The 15,568-nt window shown below is 43.9% G+C and overlaps 1 protein-coding gene across 6 annotated transcripts in view; it reads right to left on the bottom strand.

Moving 5' to 3' along the window:
• The window catches only part of sdk2b (sidekick cell adhesion molecule 2b), a 267,233-nt gene that overhangs the window by 80,503 nt on the left and 171,162 nt on the right, over positions 1–15,568 (bottom strand). For all 6 annotated transcript variants that reach the window (XM_047608417.1, XM_047608419.1, XM_047608420.1 and 3 more), the window contains exon 2: positions 6,808–6,967. In XM_047608417.1, coding sequence (XP_047464373.1) covers positions 6,808–6,967 — 160 coding nt within the window. The remainder of the gene's footprint in view (positions 1–6,807; positions 6,968–15,568) is intronic.

Here is a 15,568-nt window from a genome sequence, read left to right as displayed (position 1 = left end):
GGAGCTAACAGTGCACAGTAGTATTCATGTATGCATAGTTTAATATTTAATGCAAAATGATAATATTATAAGCGCTAGGCCGAGTTAGGGGCTCCCTACTTAATTTCTCCATCAGTATAGGGGTCCTCGGTCAACAACTTGTGCTTATTTTTCAAGTTTTCCAAGTTGTTCCTAAACTAATTTGTGTGTGTGTTGAGGAAAACATTACTGATTTGCTGTCTGCACATTTGATTTAATAAATTTATTATCGAAACATGGGCATGTATACTTATTATACCACTAATATATGATGAATAAAAGTTTTTGCTTATGTTTGGTTGGTGGGGAGTGGCGGTAGAATAGCGACCAATATTTTCATATTATGCAAGAAAATGATGGTGAAGGCTCGTCCTCAGGGATCATTGACAATCCAAGTGAGATATTTCAGAGCGAACATTCAGTCTCTTTGCTAACATAATCAGGCGCCCTTGTGCTCATACGGAAATGCTTCACAATGCCGGCCGCGGATCACCCATTAGCGAGGCTAGCCGCACCTGCTGACAGACAAACGTAGCCCGTGCAAATCATAAAGCGAACGCTGTCTGTTTGTTTCTCTCCTGCTGTCTCACTTCTGACTCGCTTACTCCGCTGCGGAAAACTAGGCGTGACTGAGCGCAAAGGACGGCGAGAGGAAGGTAGAAAAAAAAAAAAAAAAAGAAAGCAAGAAAAAAAAAATCTATTGTATCTGGGGGCTGTGCAGAAGAATGCCAGGGAGATAGAAAATGGACATTTTTAGTTACAGCCGGGAATCCATTAAGGTCATCCAGACGGAGATGCTGCCTGGCTGGCTGCGTCTCGAGGCCCGTCAGTCCCTTACATGATGGGATTCAAGTGCAGACCCGGGTAATTGGATGCTACTGCTCGTCCTTCTCCTTAGCAAGCAAAGTGCTGATCTTATTGCAGCTAGCACAGTAACAAAACAAAAATATTCCGACCCAACAGAATTTCTGATTTATATTTTACTTTTGCCTGTGCGTTGGAAACTCTACGTATCGGCTCATAATGGAGCATGTCGGCCGTTTATTTTTCAAGGCTTATTATTAATTTACTTCCCTCTTACTTCTTTTGTTTGTGCTTTCAGGGACCATCCGAAGCCTCAGTGCACGGTCTCGGAGAAGAGAAACTACAGAAGACAAAAGGAAATGCACGGGTGAAGCAGAAAGTGCTGCAAACCAGCAAAACAAAAAAGAAAGAAAAAAAGAGAAGAAAGATTCATTAATTGTTTTTCATTCAGAAGAAAATTGTGGACAGGGGGAGCAGAGCGGCGACGGCGGTGGCAGCGACTAGAGCAAAGATTCGCGTGATGCGTCAAGGAAAACAACATATAGGGGGAAATTCAAGGCGGAAAATGAGAATGAAAGTGAGTAAATGGGAAAATCTCAAGGTCTTCTTCACTGCTGTTTATTCCTCATCCCATTTCCATTTACACAAGTGCACTCTAACCCTCCTCTTATTGTAGACACGTACACATCCAGGTTATTTATGGAGACCGCAAATAGGAAAATACAAATGGGTGGGTATTTCAGCAGTCTTTATTTTGGATGGGAGGATATGGATTTTGGAATTGTTTAAAATATATTACTGTTAAATGCCAGGAGGCCGGCTTCGGCGGAAAAAATCTCAGCGGCGCTCAATATTTTAAGGTGATTAAAACGACCAGCGTTGATGTATGCGGCCTCCCGGGGTCTGGCAAATGAAGAGTCAGGTTTGTAAACATGTGGCCGAGACAATCCGAGTCTCTCCTGAAAGGCCACCGTTCGCCCCGCCTCCTTCTAAAGCTGACATTGTCACTTTTTATACCTCCTCCGATATAAGTACAGGAAGCAGTCGTAAACATCGTTTACACAATTATATTTGCCGTTTAGGGAGTAATTGGCAATCAACCTTTGCTGTCATTTCTGTACGGGGACATGCCAGTCAATAATAACCATATCATGTTTTCCATTCCTGCTTAGATTAAGTTGGGAACCGCTACACATTCAGAATCAGCAAACAGTGCAAAAACACACTATCCTGTCTGAGTTAACTTTGGAATGAATATTTATTCAATAAATTACTTTGAAACTCAATCATGTGCGTCACTTCATTAGAATATTTGCTGGTGTGTGAAGTCCAAAGGCGGATATTATTTGGCACGCGCACACGCTGTCAGCTACTGCTATTATGCCCCCTGCTTTTCCTTCATCTCCATCCAGTTAGCAAGCTGAGCTTGTCATCTCTTCCCCCCAGACATGCAATAATATTGTACCGAACTTGTGTTAATTTGTTCAGAGCTACCATGAAATTATATCTGTTTAAAAAAAAAAAAAAAAAGGAGAAAAGAAAAAAAGATATGGACGCTCGATGGTAGTGTGAGTGGATTAAATTGAGGCAGACAGACGAACAAAGGGGAGGGATGGGAGAGATCAAAAGCGTGAAGAGAGTTTTTGAAGACGAGGTGGCGCTTTTCAGGAAATGCGTGATTGCGGTTTAATCTATGTATGTATCTACCTGTAGCGCCTGCCTTTTGATTGGTTTGCAAACAACACAAATGTATTACTGGCCTGTTTCTAAACACGCAAACGCATTTTACAGAGACGAGTCATTACTGGAGAGACCAAAGTGACACTCCATTATGCTGGCTGTCAAAATGTTAATCTCATTTTCTATGTTTTTGCTGTCTTGATTGTGGAAAGCCTGCGGTGACCAAGAAAGCACTTCTTTTGTTGTGATTGTATTGTAGGGAAAGCTAATTTTCACTCCTCCAAAAATTGACAACAACAAGGGAGTGTAAGTGCGCAGGGATGAAAAGTCAATCAGCGTGAACTTGTGATGCTGCGACTGTCATGTCTTCTCCATCATACTATTTCATTTCATCTCGTTCTGTTGATTAGAACAGATGCACTTTGCTCCCTCCTGCTTTTGTTAGCTCCCTTCCCGACTTTTTATTTAGTTTCTGTCCATCTTATCACAATGTGAAAACGTGGGAAAACGTCACCGCTCCCGGAGGAAGACGCCACGCTCCGCCGACCTAGCCAGGAACCAATTGACAAACACAGGCTACTCTTGAGGTTTGATTAATAATTAACTCTCTTAATTAAGTTTCTAGGTTAATTGGCAGCGAAAAGTCTGGTGGAGTGCCAGGTAATCTTGCTTGGGGTTTTGGTCCTGTGACAGGAAGCTGCGGCGTTTCACTGTGTATTTATAGACCCGCGGACCTGCTGAAGCTCTGTGTAACAGATGCTTGCCTAGCTTAAAAACCAAAGCCTTAAGTAAGCTGAATTCTAAATCAATTCATCATTTCTTTTTTAGGTACAACAAAGAGAGCGGCATGTTGGCCAAATGTTGGCTATATATTTAATTCATTAATTTATTTTCTGTAATCACTTGTCCTCTTAAGAATTGCAGGGGGGCTAGAACCTATCCCAGCTGTCACTGGGCGACAGGCGAAGTACACCCTGGACAGGTAACCAGTCAAACACAGGGCTAATTTAGAGTTACCAATTAACCTAACAAGCATGTCTCCACACAGACACACGGAGAACATGCAACCTCCACATAGAAAGGCCTAAAGGGCTGGGCGGTATACCGGTTCATACCGAATACCGGTATTTTTTACCGTTACGATAAGAATTTTGGGGTGGCATTGATGTTAAAGTCCGGCTCAGGCCTTTCTGGGTGGAGTTTGCATGTTCTCCCTGTGTCTGTGTGGGTTTTCTCCAGGTACTCGGCGTCCTCCCACCTCCAAAGACATGCTCGTTAGGTTAATTGGTGACTCTAAATTGACCCTGGGTGTGAGTATGAATGGTTGTTTGTCTCTGTGTTAGCCCTGTGACAGACTGGCGACCTGTCCAGGGTGCACCCTGCCGGAATAGTCTCCAGCAACCCCCGCGACCCTCAGGATAAGCGGTAGTAGAAGATGAGATATGAATATTTAATACACTGGTGTGTTTGATTACACAGTGTGTTTCAGACCGGACCATTTTCAATGTAACGCTTCTAAACGCACATGGTGCGACTGCGTCACTGCGAGGCGTGGTGAAGATGGAAAGGTCCGAAAAATGAAGCGGCAGAACGAGGGGGACCAGACGCCCCCAATTTCTGGGGACAGTCCCGTTTTGGATGACCTTTCCACAGGCTAAAGCTGCCCTCAGAAGTGTCCCCAGTTTTAGCTTTTTATGAATGAATAAAAAAAAGCTGCGTGCAGACTGGAGTTAGTTACCATCAGAATTTTGAAAAATAATGTGATATATATTTATGGTCATACCACCCAGCCCTAGAAAGCACCAAGTCAGCCTATGCATTCGAACCCAGTACCTTGTTGCTCTAAGGCATTAGTGCTAACCGTTATATACGTCAGTGTTATCATTATTTTTATGACAGCAGTCAGTGCTGAGCCCGGTCTCCCCGAAGAGCGCCACTCCCAGCAGCCACTCACTGAAAGTGCGCCGCTCGCTTACCCCGTCCAACGCGCTCTTTCTTCTTCCTCGCGCACACACCTACAAGTTGAATAATAATGGCCACACAGACCTTGCAGTATTGATCGGTTGCCAGAGGACACAGGGTCAAATCGCATGGTGTCAATATTTAAAGCAGCACTCAGCACTGGGGGACCTCTACCATAACCTCATTAATATGGGGCTCCGCTCCGCTCAAATACTCTCCTGGCACAGAGAAAGGCCGACTTGAGGAACGAGGAGGGCTGCATACTCAAAGACGTGAAGCCCAGACCTACATACGCACGCACTCACATCATACCATGGGAAAAAAGTTGGAAAATCCTGGACAGACTTTATCTCAGACAGAAAAAACTTATTTTTGTGACGTCAGCACCAGTAGATCTCTTTGGGGGGAATGGCAGAACATTGCACTTTTACTTGTTTAATCACCCATTCTATCACTCAATCACTCACCCAATAACACAGTCAAAGGGGCCCTAAGGCTCCGGCCGACAGTGTTATTCTCAAGTACAGTCCATTCTGATCAATTGTTCCAGCGTCCGTGCGTCACTTCAGCCCTTCCCTACCCTGCTGTTCCACTCTGGGCTTATCTGTCCGCAGAGATTGTCAGGAGAAAGGTCTTCCATCAACAAAGCCGAGGCTTCCCGTATGTCCGGCACCCTGTTGTTTTTCGCGTTCGCTCTTTTTCTCGCACATGAACACAACGGTTCAGCTAAGATCAGCTGAGTGTGTGTCAGCAAGCTTTCTTCCAATCCTCTAGTGTTTCATTTACACTGCCGTCTGCGCGCACACACACACACACACACACGCGGGGAAATGCTCGGCGCAGACACACTGCTCTCTAAGATAAGCCATGTTTGCCACATGATTAAGATCTTCCAGTTACCATTAAAGACGCTTTATCTCCCGCCCTAACCCTTATTCACGCCTCTCAGCTTGTTTCGCAGCCTCTCCAGAGAGAGCGATGGAGGTCACAGAGGCGCCGGGGGAAAGGGGGGAAGCAGGGGCAATGAAAGAAGAAGAAGAAGAAAAAAAAGCACAGCTGGAAAAGCCGTTCCTTTATTTATCAAACTAATACATGACAAAACTACAGTTGTTTTGTTTAAAAGTGCACCGACAGTGACACAAGACAATGAGTACAGAAATGTTAATAGAATATAATGTCACCAAATGCCATGAGACTGACACTGAGACGGCAGCTACTGCTATGTTATTATGTCTTGGGGCTGTCTGTACTTCCGAGCCAGCTGTGCAGCCCATTCTAATGAACATATCTCATATCATAACACACACCCCGAGGGAATTCAAATTCGTCACAAACAAACATGTCTACATGGGCTCTGCAATGGACCGGTGGTCAAAGGTCAAGGTGACACAATGTCCCAATTGAACTTGCAAATGCAATATCTCAAGTACACCTTGAGGGGCGTTCTTCAACGTTGGCACACACTTTGACTTTGCCTCAAGGGTGAACCGATTAGATTTTGGTGGTCAAAGGTCATTCTGAGCGAATGCCCTGCCCATTCCCACAATAGGGGGAGTTGTAAGACCTAGGGTTTAAGTTGGAACAGACTAGAATTAGATGCATAAATGTCACCTCACTAAACATGATGTTGGCCATGACGTAAGAATGTTAAACCTTCACTATGTACTGTATGTGAGTCCAAATAGACAGAGACATAAACCGCAACTTGACTAGTTTATTGGGGGCATACATCTGGGAGGCAGTGATTTAAGCCGCTATGCTATGGCCTCATTTCTGTGGCATTGGAATAAAAATAACCAAATTTGGCCTCAACCAAGATGACTTTAGAGGAAAAAGTATTTAGTTTTCCTTTTTTAGACTAAACAGTACTGTCACATGCTACATGTACAGCTTTGTTTAGTTGTTTGGTTTGGTTACTGTAATCTATACCATGGTATCTCAACACCCTGGGTTATAATTGTGTGTTTTTTAACTATGCAGAACCCAGACATCCTTGTTTTACTGCCTTGAGGCTACGTCCCAGTCACGGTATCTCTGTAAGGCAGAGGAGCAATGTCAACAACGTGCCCTTCAGTAGATAGACTGTGAAAAGTACATCTGTTTTGTGAACTCTTTGCTCATTTGCCACTCTCAGTGCTTGATGCTATGTCTTTGCCCATGAGAATGTTCTGATTTCATATTTTCCAACAGAAATTTCCACTACGACACCAAATGGCATAAAGGTAGAGACCGACTGAGGTGTGACCAAATATGTGCGCTCGGTTTCGTCACTAGAAGGTAGTTGTTCAGATATGGTACCAGAGGCTGGCGTGAAAACAAACCCGTTTCATTTATTGTCCTCACCTGTACTCCAGTGAAAACCGGGTCAGTTCTGTGTTGTTGTGGATCCATTTAAACTCCAGGGGCCAGCTGCCCTCAGCCATGCAGGTCAACACCAGCCTGTTGCGTTCCAGGTGGAGCTGGCTACGCACCGGTTCCGTCTTAAAGTAGGGAGGCACATCATCTGGAAAGAAACAAAAAGAAAAGAAGAAATGAAGTTACTCGAATATTCTTCGTCACGCTCCTAAACCAGCAGGAAACACCACGGCAGCTTAAGAATAAAGAACATGCAGTCCTGAATCCCGTGTCCATGATCCACCAAGTGTATGAAGACATGTTGGGGAAAAATATTATTATTATTCAGATCACGTACGCAAAGACATTTGAATAGAAGAACTTGAGCAAAGTGGCTTTGGTAGCTGCTGATGCTTACATCCAACAGTCTGTAACAGACTGTATACGGTCAGATGCTAGGATCTTACCTAAGACAAAGCAAACTCTGCTGCGTTAGATTATCACTGCCATGTAAACAACAAGCCGCCACAATTCCAGATGGAATACCTTCCTGAACGTGCCCCACTTGGAGCTACCCAATCTCACGCGGTGCACTGTGTTGATGTGTGGCTAAAAGGGAAGAAGAGGCAGAGGCATCACGTCACGAGGAATTGGTCCTGCATCTCCTGCTCTTTGTATTTGTGCGTCAGTAACTCACTGGGCACAGAGCATCACTTTCCTCCCAGCTACGCGGACCAGACAGGAGAGGACCGAAGCCAAGGAGAAAGCATGAAATCCTTTCATCATTCGCTCGCCTCCGCTCCGTTTCACTCTGTCTTTTGCTCTCTCCGTGTCTCCTGAATACGCTCTGTTGAGTGTGAAGGAACGGATTGAGGAAGAGCAGCGTGGACCTCTCCGGGGTGATGCGCAGACCGCACGTGGCAGCAGGCGCACACCAACTTTTATGTCTCAATCAAGGGGCCTCGCAGGCGAACTGTCAAGGTCCCTCGACGTCCTAATATCTCACCTCTAATAAATGACGCGAGAGTGGGGAGCTTACTTGATGATTATTGTAAATATAGAACACATTAATTGGATGGTTGGATAATATAATTATCAAATTGACTGATAATCAGCCATTGAAATTAAACTGTCAAAATGATCTATAGTGCTGATATTTTGGAGGTAGGCTGATAGGAGTGAGGGAATGGAAAGGAAATTGGGGATGAAAGTAAAACAGAGTAAGAAAGATTGACATGCTTTGGGATTCAGATTAACTACTAAGCGTCCTGAGAGAACATTAATGATTTTATCTCTTGAATAGCTTTTGTGAGGCAGAGCATCTTTTCATGGAGGTGCCCACAACAATAAATGTTGACTGTGGAGAGGCCTCGCCTAGTAGTTGGATTTACACAAAAACAAGTACCCCACTTATAATCAGAATAAAAGCGACTCAGTCAGAATCGACTGGCATGAATGGAAGGGAAAATTGGGGACAAAAGTAATGTAAAAGATATACAAAGTCAAAATCAATGTGGGCCCATCTTGTGCATCTTCTTCTATTGAGTGAATTCGATGCTGCCAATAAAATTGGGGTAACCCTTCTACTTTTTTCTACTACCACCACCGTCGTCAGATTTGGCACTCCACAACAGATACTATCTCTTTGCTCCAAATTATATTTAAATTTAAAACCGGGGCATATACAGACACGCAAATATACCATCCAGCCACAACATTAAAACCACTGACAGGACATGTACCACCCATCTGCACCAGATCAGGCACCCACATCCCATGGCAATGCCACTCCCTGATGGGATCAGGGCAGAGCAAATTAGACCCTGATGGACCACTATAGTATTAACACTGTATGAGAAACCCTTAAACAGCACAAGGTGTTGACCTGGCCTCCAAATTCACTAGGTCTGTGAGATGCATTAAAGCAAGCCTGATCCACAGAGGCCCCTCCCCTCAACTCATAGGACCCAAATGCCCCCACTAACAACATTATGTTGGAGGCACAAAAGAGATTTACACAATATCATGAAGGTGGTCGTAATGTTTTGCTTGATTGTTGTAGCTTGTTGGGTTATTTTATTTTGTGTCCATACAAACAGTTAATTTGGAATCTGGAATCTAAGCCGGAGGATTTCAATCCAGTTGTAGACACGTTGTCCGTGTAAACATAGCCAATGATCCACCGGGTAATTCTTGCTAATGCTGCTGCTACAGTCGGTTGTAGAGCGTACATTAAAAAAACGCCTCAACATAAACAGCACCACTAAATACAGCCTCAAAGAGGATCAGAGTTGAATCAATGCGTTACTAAAAACTGAGCACCATAATCACAGTGAAGGAAGGATTTTTGTACGAGACTGCAATTGAGAGTAGAGTAAATGAATCCAATGAATCTAAAGCCATGTGTATTCCTGCAGTGAAATTATGAAACAGCCAGTCAATCCACAGAACCACGACTCATTTACACATTAAGTAATCAAGGAACATTGAAGCAATTTGGATAAGTGGAAATAAGAACGACATCCAAGGTGATGAATGATCAAAGATGCACACATAATGAGGAAAATCTAAAGAAATTAAAAGCAGGCGAACAATAGCAGTTTGCAGTTGAAAGACTCACTGATCTCGATAAATCAATAATGAATATTCATAAATTTAGACACAGTCTCTTAACATATTTATGAACAGCTCTTTGGTTCGATTTTTGACTTGTGGTAGCCTGAGCTCGGCGCCAGTCTGTGCGCCAGGCTATCATGACTAAATATTTATAACAAATACAAGAAGACAGAGAAGACTCAATAAAATACCACGCAGTATTGATCCGTCAGATTCAGCTCACATTACTACCTAGAGTTTTCAAGTTGAAAATTGGGCCCCTTGCCGTTCAGACTGTGTTGTGTTCTGTTAAAATCTGATCCCTTAAGCCAGTCAAACAGCAAGAAAGCCTCGGAACAGCAGAGGCATAAGAAGCGGAGCCAAAACACAGACGCGGCTAATCAGAAAGTCACACTGTGAAGTGCAGCCTCTGTCAGTGCAAAGGAAGAATACGCAATGAACAAGAAGAAAAATGCACACATAGGTTAAGTGATATAAGACAAAAAAAAAAAAAAAAAAAAAAAGATAGAAAATGATATATGAGGGAGCAGGATGGCAGACGGGGGGGCTTAACAGATGCAAATTTGAGATTAAATGTAAAGTAGGCCGCCTCTGGAGTTGGAGTGCCTGGGCATCACCCAAAGCAGTGAGGGTTAATGCTATGCCTGGCACTGAAGAAGATATCCTGAAAATGAGAAAGATCAAGACAATGGTGATCGGAAATGGGTGAGACTAATTGTTCCCCGACGACGTGTGCTCCGCTTTTATCTTTGATGTGGAGATAAAAGAGCACCAGGTGAGAGGGAGACGTGGCGAGGAGGAGTAAAGAGCCAGACAGCAATGCAGCAAGTGGGCGCAAAAAAAAAAAAAAAAAAAAGCCAGTGTACTGTATCACCCACTGCCCGCCACCCGTTCACGAACCTAGGAAGGTGTGAGGCCAGAGAAAACATTGATCACTGATGAATATCTCCATCTCATTAGGACGTCAGCTAATGATCATCGGTGCTATCTAGCTGTGGAATCAGGACACGGGGTGCAGGAAAATACACTCCGGGGACATATCGGCTGAGGGCTGCAAGTAATGAGTATTTTCGTTAACGATTAACTTGTTAATTATTTTTTGATTAATCAAATGATATAAGTTGGAGAATAGTGGAAAACTGCCTCCCGCCATCCTTCGTACCACTATAACTCCAATTTCTTGATTAGACGGCTAATAAAATCGAAGCGCTGTTGTTACGACTGTCACTCTTGCTGCACCCCCACGACCCCAAAAAACATCAATTAGCTGGTAAACATAGGTGAGCGTTTAGTGGTATTTAGCTCTAAGCAGCCTGATATTTCCCTCAGGGGTTGTAGAGATCAACGCAGAGCTCGAAGGAGAGCAAAGACTGAACTCAACCTACATTGTTAATGCTAACGTTGCTTGCTCTCTTCTCTGCTACCACGACTGTTTGCTAACATTCCCCGTCAATTTTATAAAGATGCAAATATTAGTGTTGTCTTTAGCTACATAGTTCAAAAAGAATCATCTTAATAATGATTAATTATTAAAATTCTTAATCTCAATCATGTATCTCAAGCTTCTGCTCCGCTCTGTTTTCCAATAGTCGGAGCTCCACACCAATGTACACACAAACATGTCAGAATAAAACGAGACCAGCGGTGCTAACATGGTGGAGAGAGGAGCTAACCCTAGAAGTCAATAAGCTAACCATGGGGCTAAGTTAGCAAGCTGAAGCCGTGTTAAACATGCTGCTGATATTTGGCCGACGTACTCTATCAGCGTGTCTGTATGTTAGTTTGTATGTGTTAATGGACTTGTGTTTAGCCTAAATGTTGGTGTCAGTTATATTTTAGTTGAGTTTTCTGTTTGTGTTTGTGCTACCGTGGAACAGAAGGCTAACCAATTCGCCTGCTGTCTGCTAACCGGTACAGCATTACTACATCCTTGTGCAAGAATCACTGTCAACATATTTTAGTGTTTAATGCTCTAATGCTCGTGGCTCGAGCTTTTTAAATACCAAAAAAATGGCCAAAGACGGTGTGTGTACATAGGTGTTTGCATTAAAATCACTGAAAGGAGAAGTGAATAACATTAACTCATCTTGTTTTGTGGATGTTACTTGGACATGTAGACCATTTTGGAGGCACAAAGTCGACCTAAACAATATTTTCCCTGATAAGTGTATTTGGACATGTGGGAGGAGCTGGGGAGGATGGAGGGGTGCATCAAACTAAGAAACCGAGAAACACTACATGTACCGTTATCAATCATAGAGTGGCCGTGTCCTAAAAGCTTACATAATTTATTTCTAAATGGGAACATAATTAACAAAATGAACATGTAGAGATGGAGACTGGAAACTGGAGCCACAAGGCATTATCAGCAGACTGACGCACAACAATTAGATGGGTAATACAACAAGTTTGTCCTGGAAATGGAAGACAACACAACATGAAACGCAGACATCGCACAGTGATGAAAACACTACCTTGCACACTTTGAGGTGCGTTCCTGCACACAAATGTAACGTATGTCACTATTGGCAAAATTTCATGGCCAGAATAAACTGGCACAGGGCTGTGCGCTTCCTGTACAACACAAAGGAGTTATTGTGTGAAAAGGCCCCTTATTTGCATACAGCGCTTGCAGAATGAAGGATGGCACAAAGCTGAGACGTGCTACTGTGCGTGTGTGAGTGCGTGCATATGAATACGTGGAGGTTAGAGTGTCACGCGGACGCTCGTATTCAAGTCTGGAGCAGACAGTCAATTAAATCAGCTCTCTCATTAATGAGAACAGTGCCAGGTACAAATGCCTGCCCCGGGGTGAGAATCCATAATTGAATAGAACTTGGAGGATTCATTTCTAAAATAACAGGCGCTATATAGTGGAGATACGTTCACCTATTTCCCTTCAAATAATCAAAAAGGTCAAAACAACTTGTTAAATCCTCTGTCTTTAGGCGATCATGTCGCTCATATAACATATAAAGGATATAATTGAAGGTTTGGGTATTCTTGCGTCAACGCATATATTGGTACTCTGCTGTTTAGTGACATCAGGTGGATTATTCCAGGTGATGCATTTTCCCCCTACACTCAGGATCACTTCTGGATTTATTTATGAGTTGACTGAATGTCGTGCAAGCTGAATAACAGCTCGCTGTCCTGAATTAATCTCGCAGGCAGTAAACACTTACGTCCAAGTCCAATGGGGGTAAAAAAAAAAAAAAAAAAAAAAAAATGTCTTGTCATAATAAAACCACAACAATTTCAACAAATGTGCCTAAGTTGTACTCGACGCGTCCGTGAGCTTGGCAACTTTGCGGATGACACATTTTCTCAGCTGCACTTTCGCGGATAAGTCGCTGCTTTCCAGTTCCCACGAGGCCGTGGTGCTGCACAGGCAGCCGTGAGCAGCAACCTCCCTCCAAGCGCCAGTCCTCGGGGGCCCAACGCTACCGGACACAGCATACATATTTCAGCTGTAGCCCGAGGGGGGAGGGGGATGGGGAGGGAGAGGCGGGGCCCCCCACACGTATTGTACAGACACACACACACACACACACACATAAAAACTTGTGTTTCTATCTTTGAAATGACTTTCCATTGAGATAATGCACTCCCCAACCTTTACCCTAACCGTAAACTACTTGCAACCTTTATCCTAAGAGATTTTTAATCTTAAAAAATGAGCCCACGACGACAACACGGCTAGCAGCATTAGTACGGGCCCCCGACAACTTCAGAAAAACGTCGTTTTATGCTAAAATCAAATTGCTGTTGTCAGATTTAACCATTTAGACGATGACGCCAATCAATAAACGTGTGCGTTACACACTGTATGTTTGTGTGCATGGTGCAATTTGTTTGTTTCTACAAAATGTGTGCGCGTGTGTGTGTTACTCTTTGATGGCAGGTGTCAAAATGTGTTTGTGACGCTGATGAGGATGAAAGTTTGCTGGTGGTCTAACCGAGCTGCTAATGGTCCCGCTGGGTGTGAAAATCTGTTCTACTGTCTGTCTTTATTTAGCACACTGCTCTGACCCTCTTGCCGAGTGTGTGTGTGAGTGTGTGTGCGTCTGAATGTGTGCGCTGGATGGGAAACGCTCCAGAATGTGCCGGCGTATGTATGTCAGCAGAGGACTGTAAATTTTGAGTGTGCGAGAGAGGGGTTTGGCAGATGTGTGCGTGTGTGCCGACTGATATTTCACTCATCCCTGAGAGACTCTCAAACCCGGGCCAGCTGCTGATTTCCAAAACCCTGCATCTACACGCACACACACACACACACACACACACATACATGTGCTGTAAATGGAATGCAGATTATAAAAAAAACAGAAGAAAAACATTAATCTGCTCACTATTCTGCTCATACGTACATCAATAACATGTCCGTTTACACGCGAACACACACACATCTTCCTCTGGCGCTCAGCTTTTTGCCGCATCTCCAGTGCATTGTTGGCCCTTTTTGTTCAATTCATGGCTCAGTGAGCTTGCTTCTCCTCGCCTGTAGCACTGCATTTCCCAACAGACCATCCTGCCGGCCACTAATATGTACCATCGGCTCCCCTCTCACGACTTTAGTTCTGCTGGCAGTCTTCCAACACTGCAGGTCCAAAGGCCCCCGCGCCAGCCCGGGAGACCAACAAGAGTCTCGGTCTGACAGGAGAACATGTCAAAAGTTCATTAGTTATGTTTGTGCCTTAATTTGTTATTTATTTTTGCCGTTGCTCTCCTCAGACCACAGAATGCCAGAGTCAAATTCAGATTTTGGCGTTTATATTAAACGAACAGAGCTAAAATAAAAGCTGTTTTTTTTTTGTCCCCCTAGATATTTCTGTTGCGCAGCGTTCACTTGCGCCTCGCGGCAAGAAGAGTTCAAAACTCCTCAGACCTTTGAATGTTCTCCCTGCGCGAATCTTCCCCAGATGCCCTGGCTTCCTCCCACAGCCCCCAGTCCAAAGACATGCCCGTAAGGTTAATTGGTAATTAATTTGAAATTGGCTGTTTGTGCGCTCGTAGCTCTGTTTTTTTCCATCTGCAGCGGAGCAGGGCCGACCTCTCCGACGTGTTCCTCGCCTCTTGGCTGATTCCGGCTGTGATAGGTTCCAGCCGCCCGTGGCCCTCAACCGGATGGGTGGTTATAGTTAAGGGTCGGATGGATGTGTGTGGGATCTAAGTTGTATAAGATGTGTATTCCTCCTGTGATGAGTTGTTGCAAGTAGACAAGCTGGACAGGCAAAGAACAGACCTTTAACGAGGCAACCTGAGAATTTTTTTTCTTTTCTTTTTTGTAGCTTTCTCAGTTATTAATGAGTGGTGAGGGAGCTGAGGTTTGTATTTTCTCACCTGAACTAAAGGACATTAATACAATTAACCTGGGTGCTATCTTATTTTCATGATTAATGGTTCTGAACCGACCTTTTAACGCTTTAAGGCCTAAACACCTGCACAATTACCCTAACCCACCAATGGACAAAATTCAAATAGTGGCTGAACACTGGGGAATTGCGCTTTCTTTAAGAAAAAAAAGAAAAAAAGAAAAAGCTGCCATTACGGTAATGATGAAAGACTGCTGCCATTGGCTGCAGGTTGGGGAGTTACGGTAATTCAGCTTTAACGGATCACCCATCGGATCGGATCGGTTCTGAAGGGTTGATGACAACAAACGCGGTTAATCCAAATAACATCCTCTAACTCAGGTAAGGATTGGGTCGCCTACACACCCTAGTCAACAAGAAACCTCAAACCAGTCTTTGTTTAGATACACTGGGACGTGGCTGACAGTGAGTTTTCACATACATGTCAAAAACATGTAAAGGAGCTAAATTTGTTGCATATCCGAAAGCATGACAACCAGTCGCAATCGCTGTCATCTCCTCTGTTCTCATCTGATGCAGCAGCAGCAGCAGCAGCAGCAGCAGCAGGAATACAACGGCAGTGCCTGGCCGCAATCAATCAGAGCAGCTCAAATATTAAGAGTGTCTACCCCTTTAAACAGCCTGCACAAAGAGGGACGGCGGTTGTAAATCTATGAGCTAACCTTTAGCTGCGACAAGCTAAGCATGCTTACCTTTATCACTTAACCCACGGCAATCCGTCCCCCTGCTTCAATAATGACTTGCAAAGCTAAACTAAGCAGGTAATGCCTTGAAACTGA

Source organism: Mugil cephalus, chromosome 16, assembly GCF_022458985.1.
Source record: "Mugil cephalus isolate CIBA_MC_2020 chromosome 16, CIBA_Mcephalus_1.1, whole genome shotgun sequence".
NCBI lineage: Eukaryota > Metazoa > Chordata > Actinopteri > Mugiliformes > Mugilidae > Mugil > Mugil cephalus.
The sequence above is the reverse complement of the archived record's forward strand: the minus strand, read 5'-3'. Positions and strand labels throughout refer to the sequence as shown.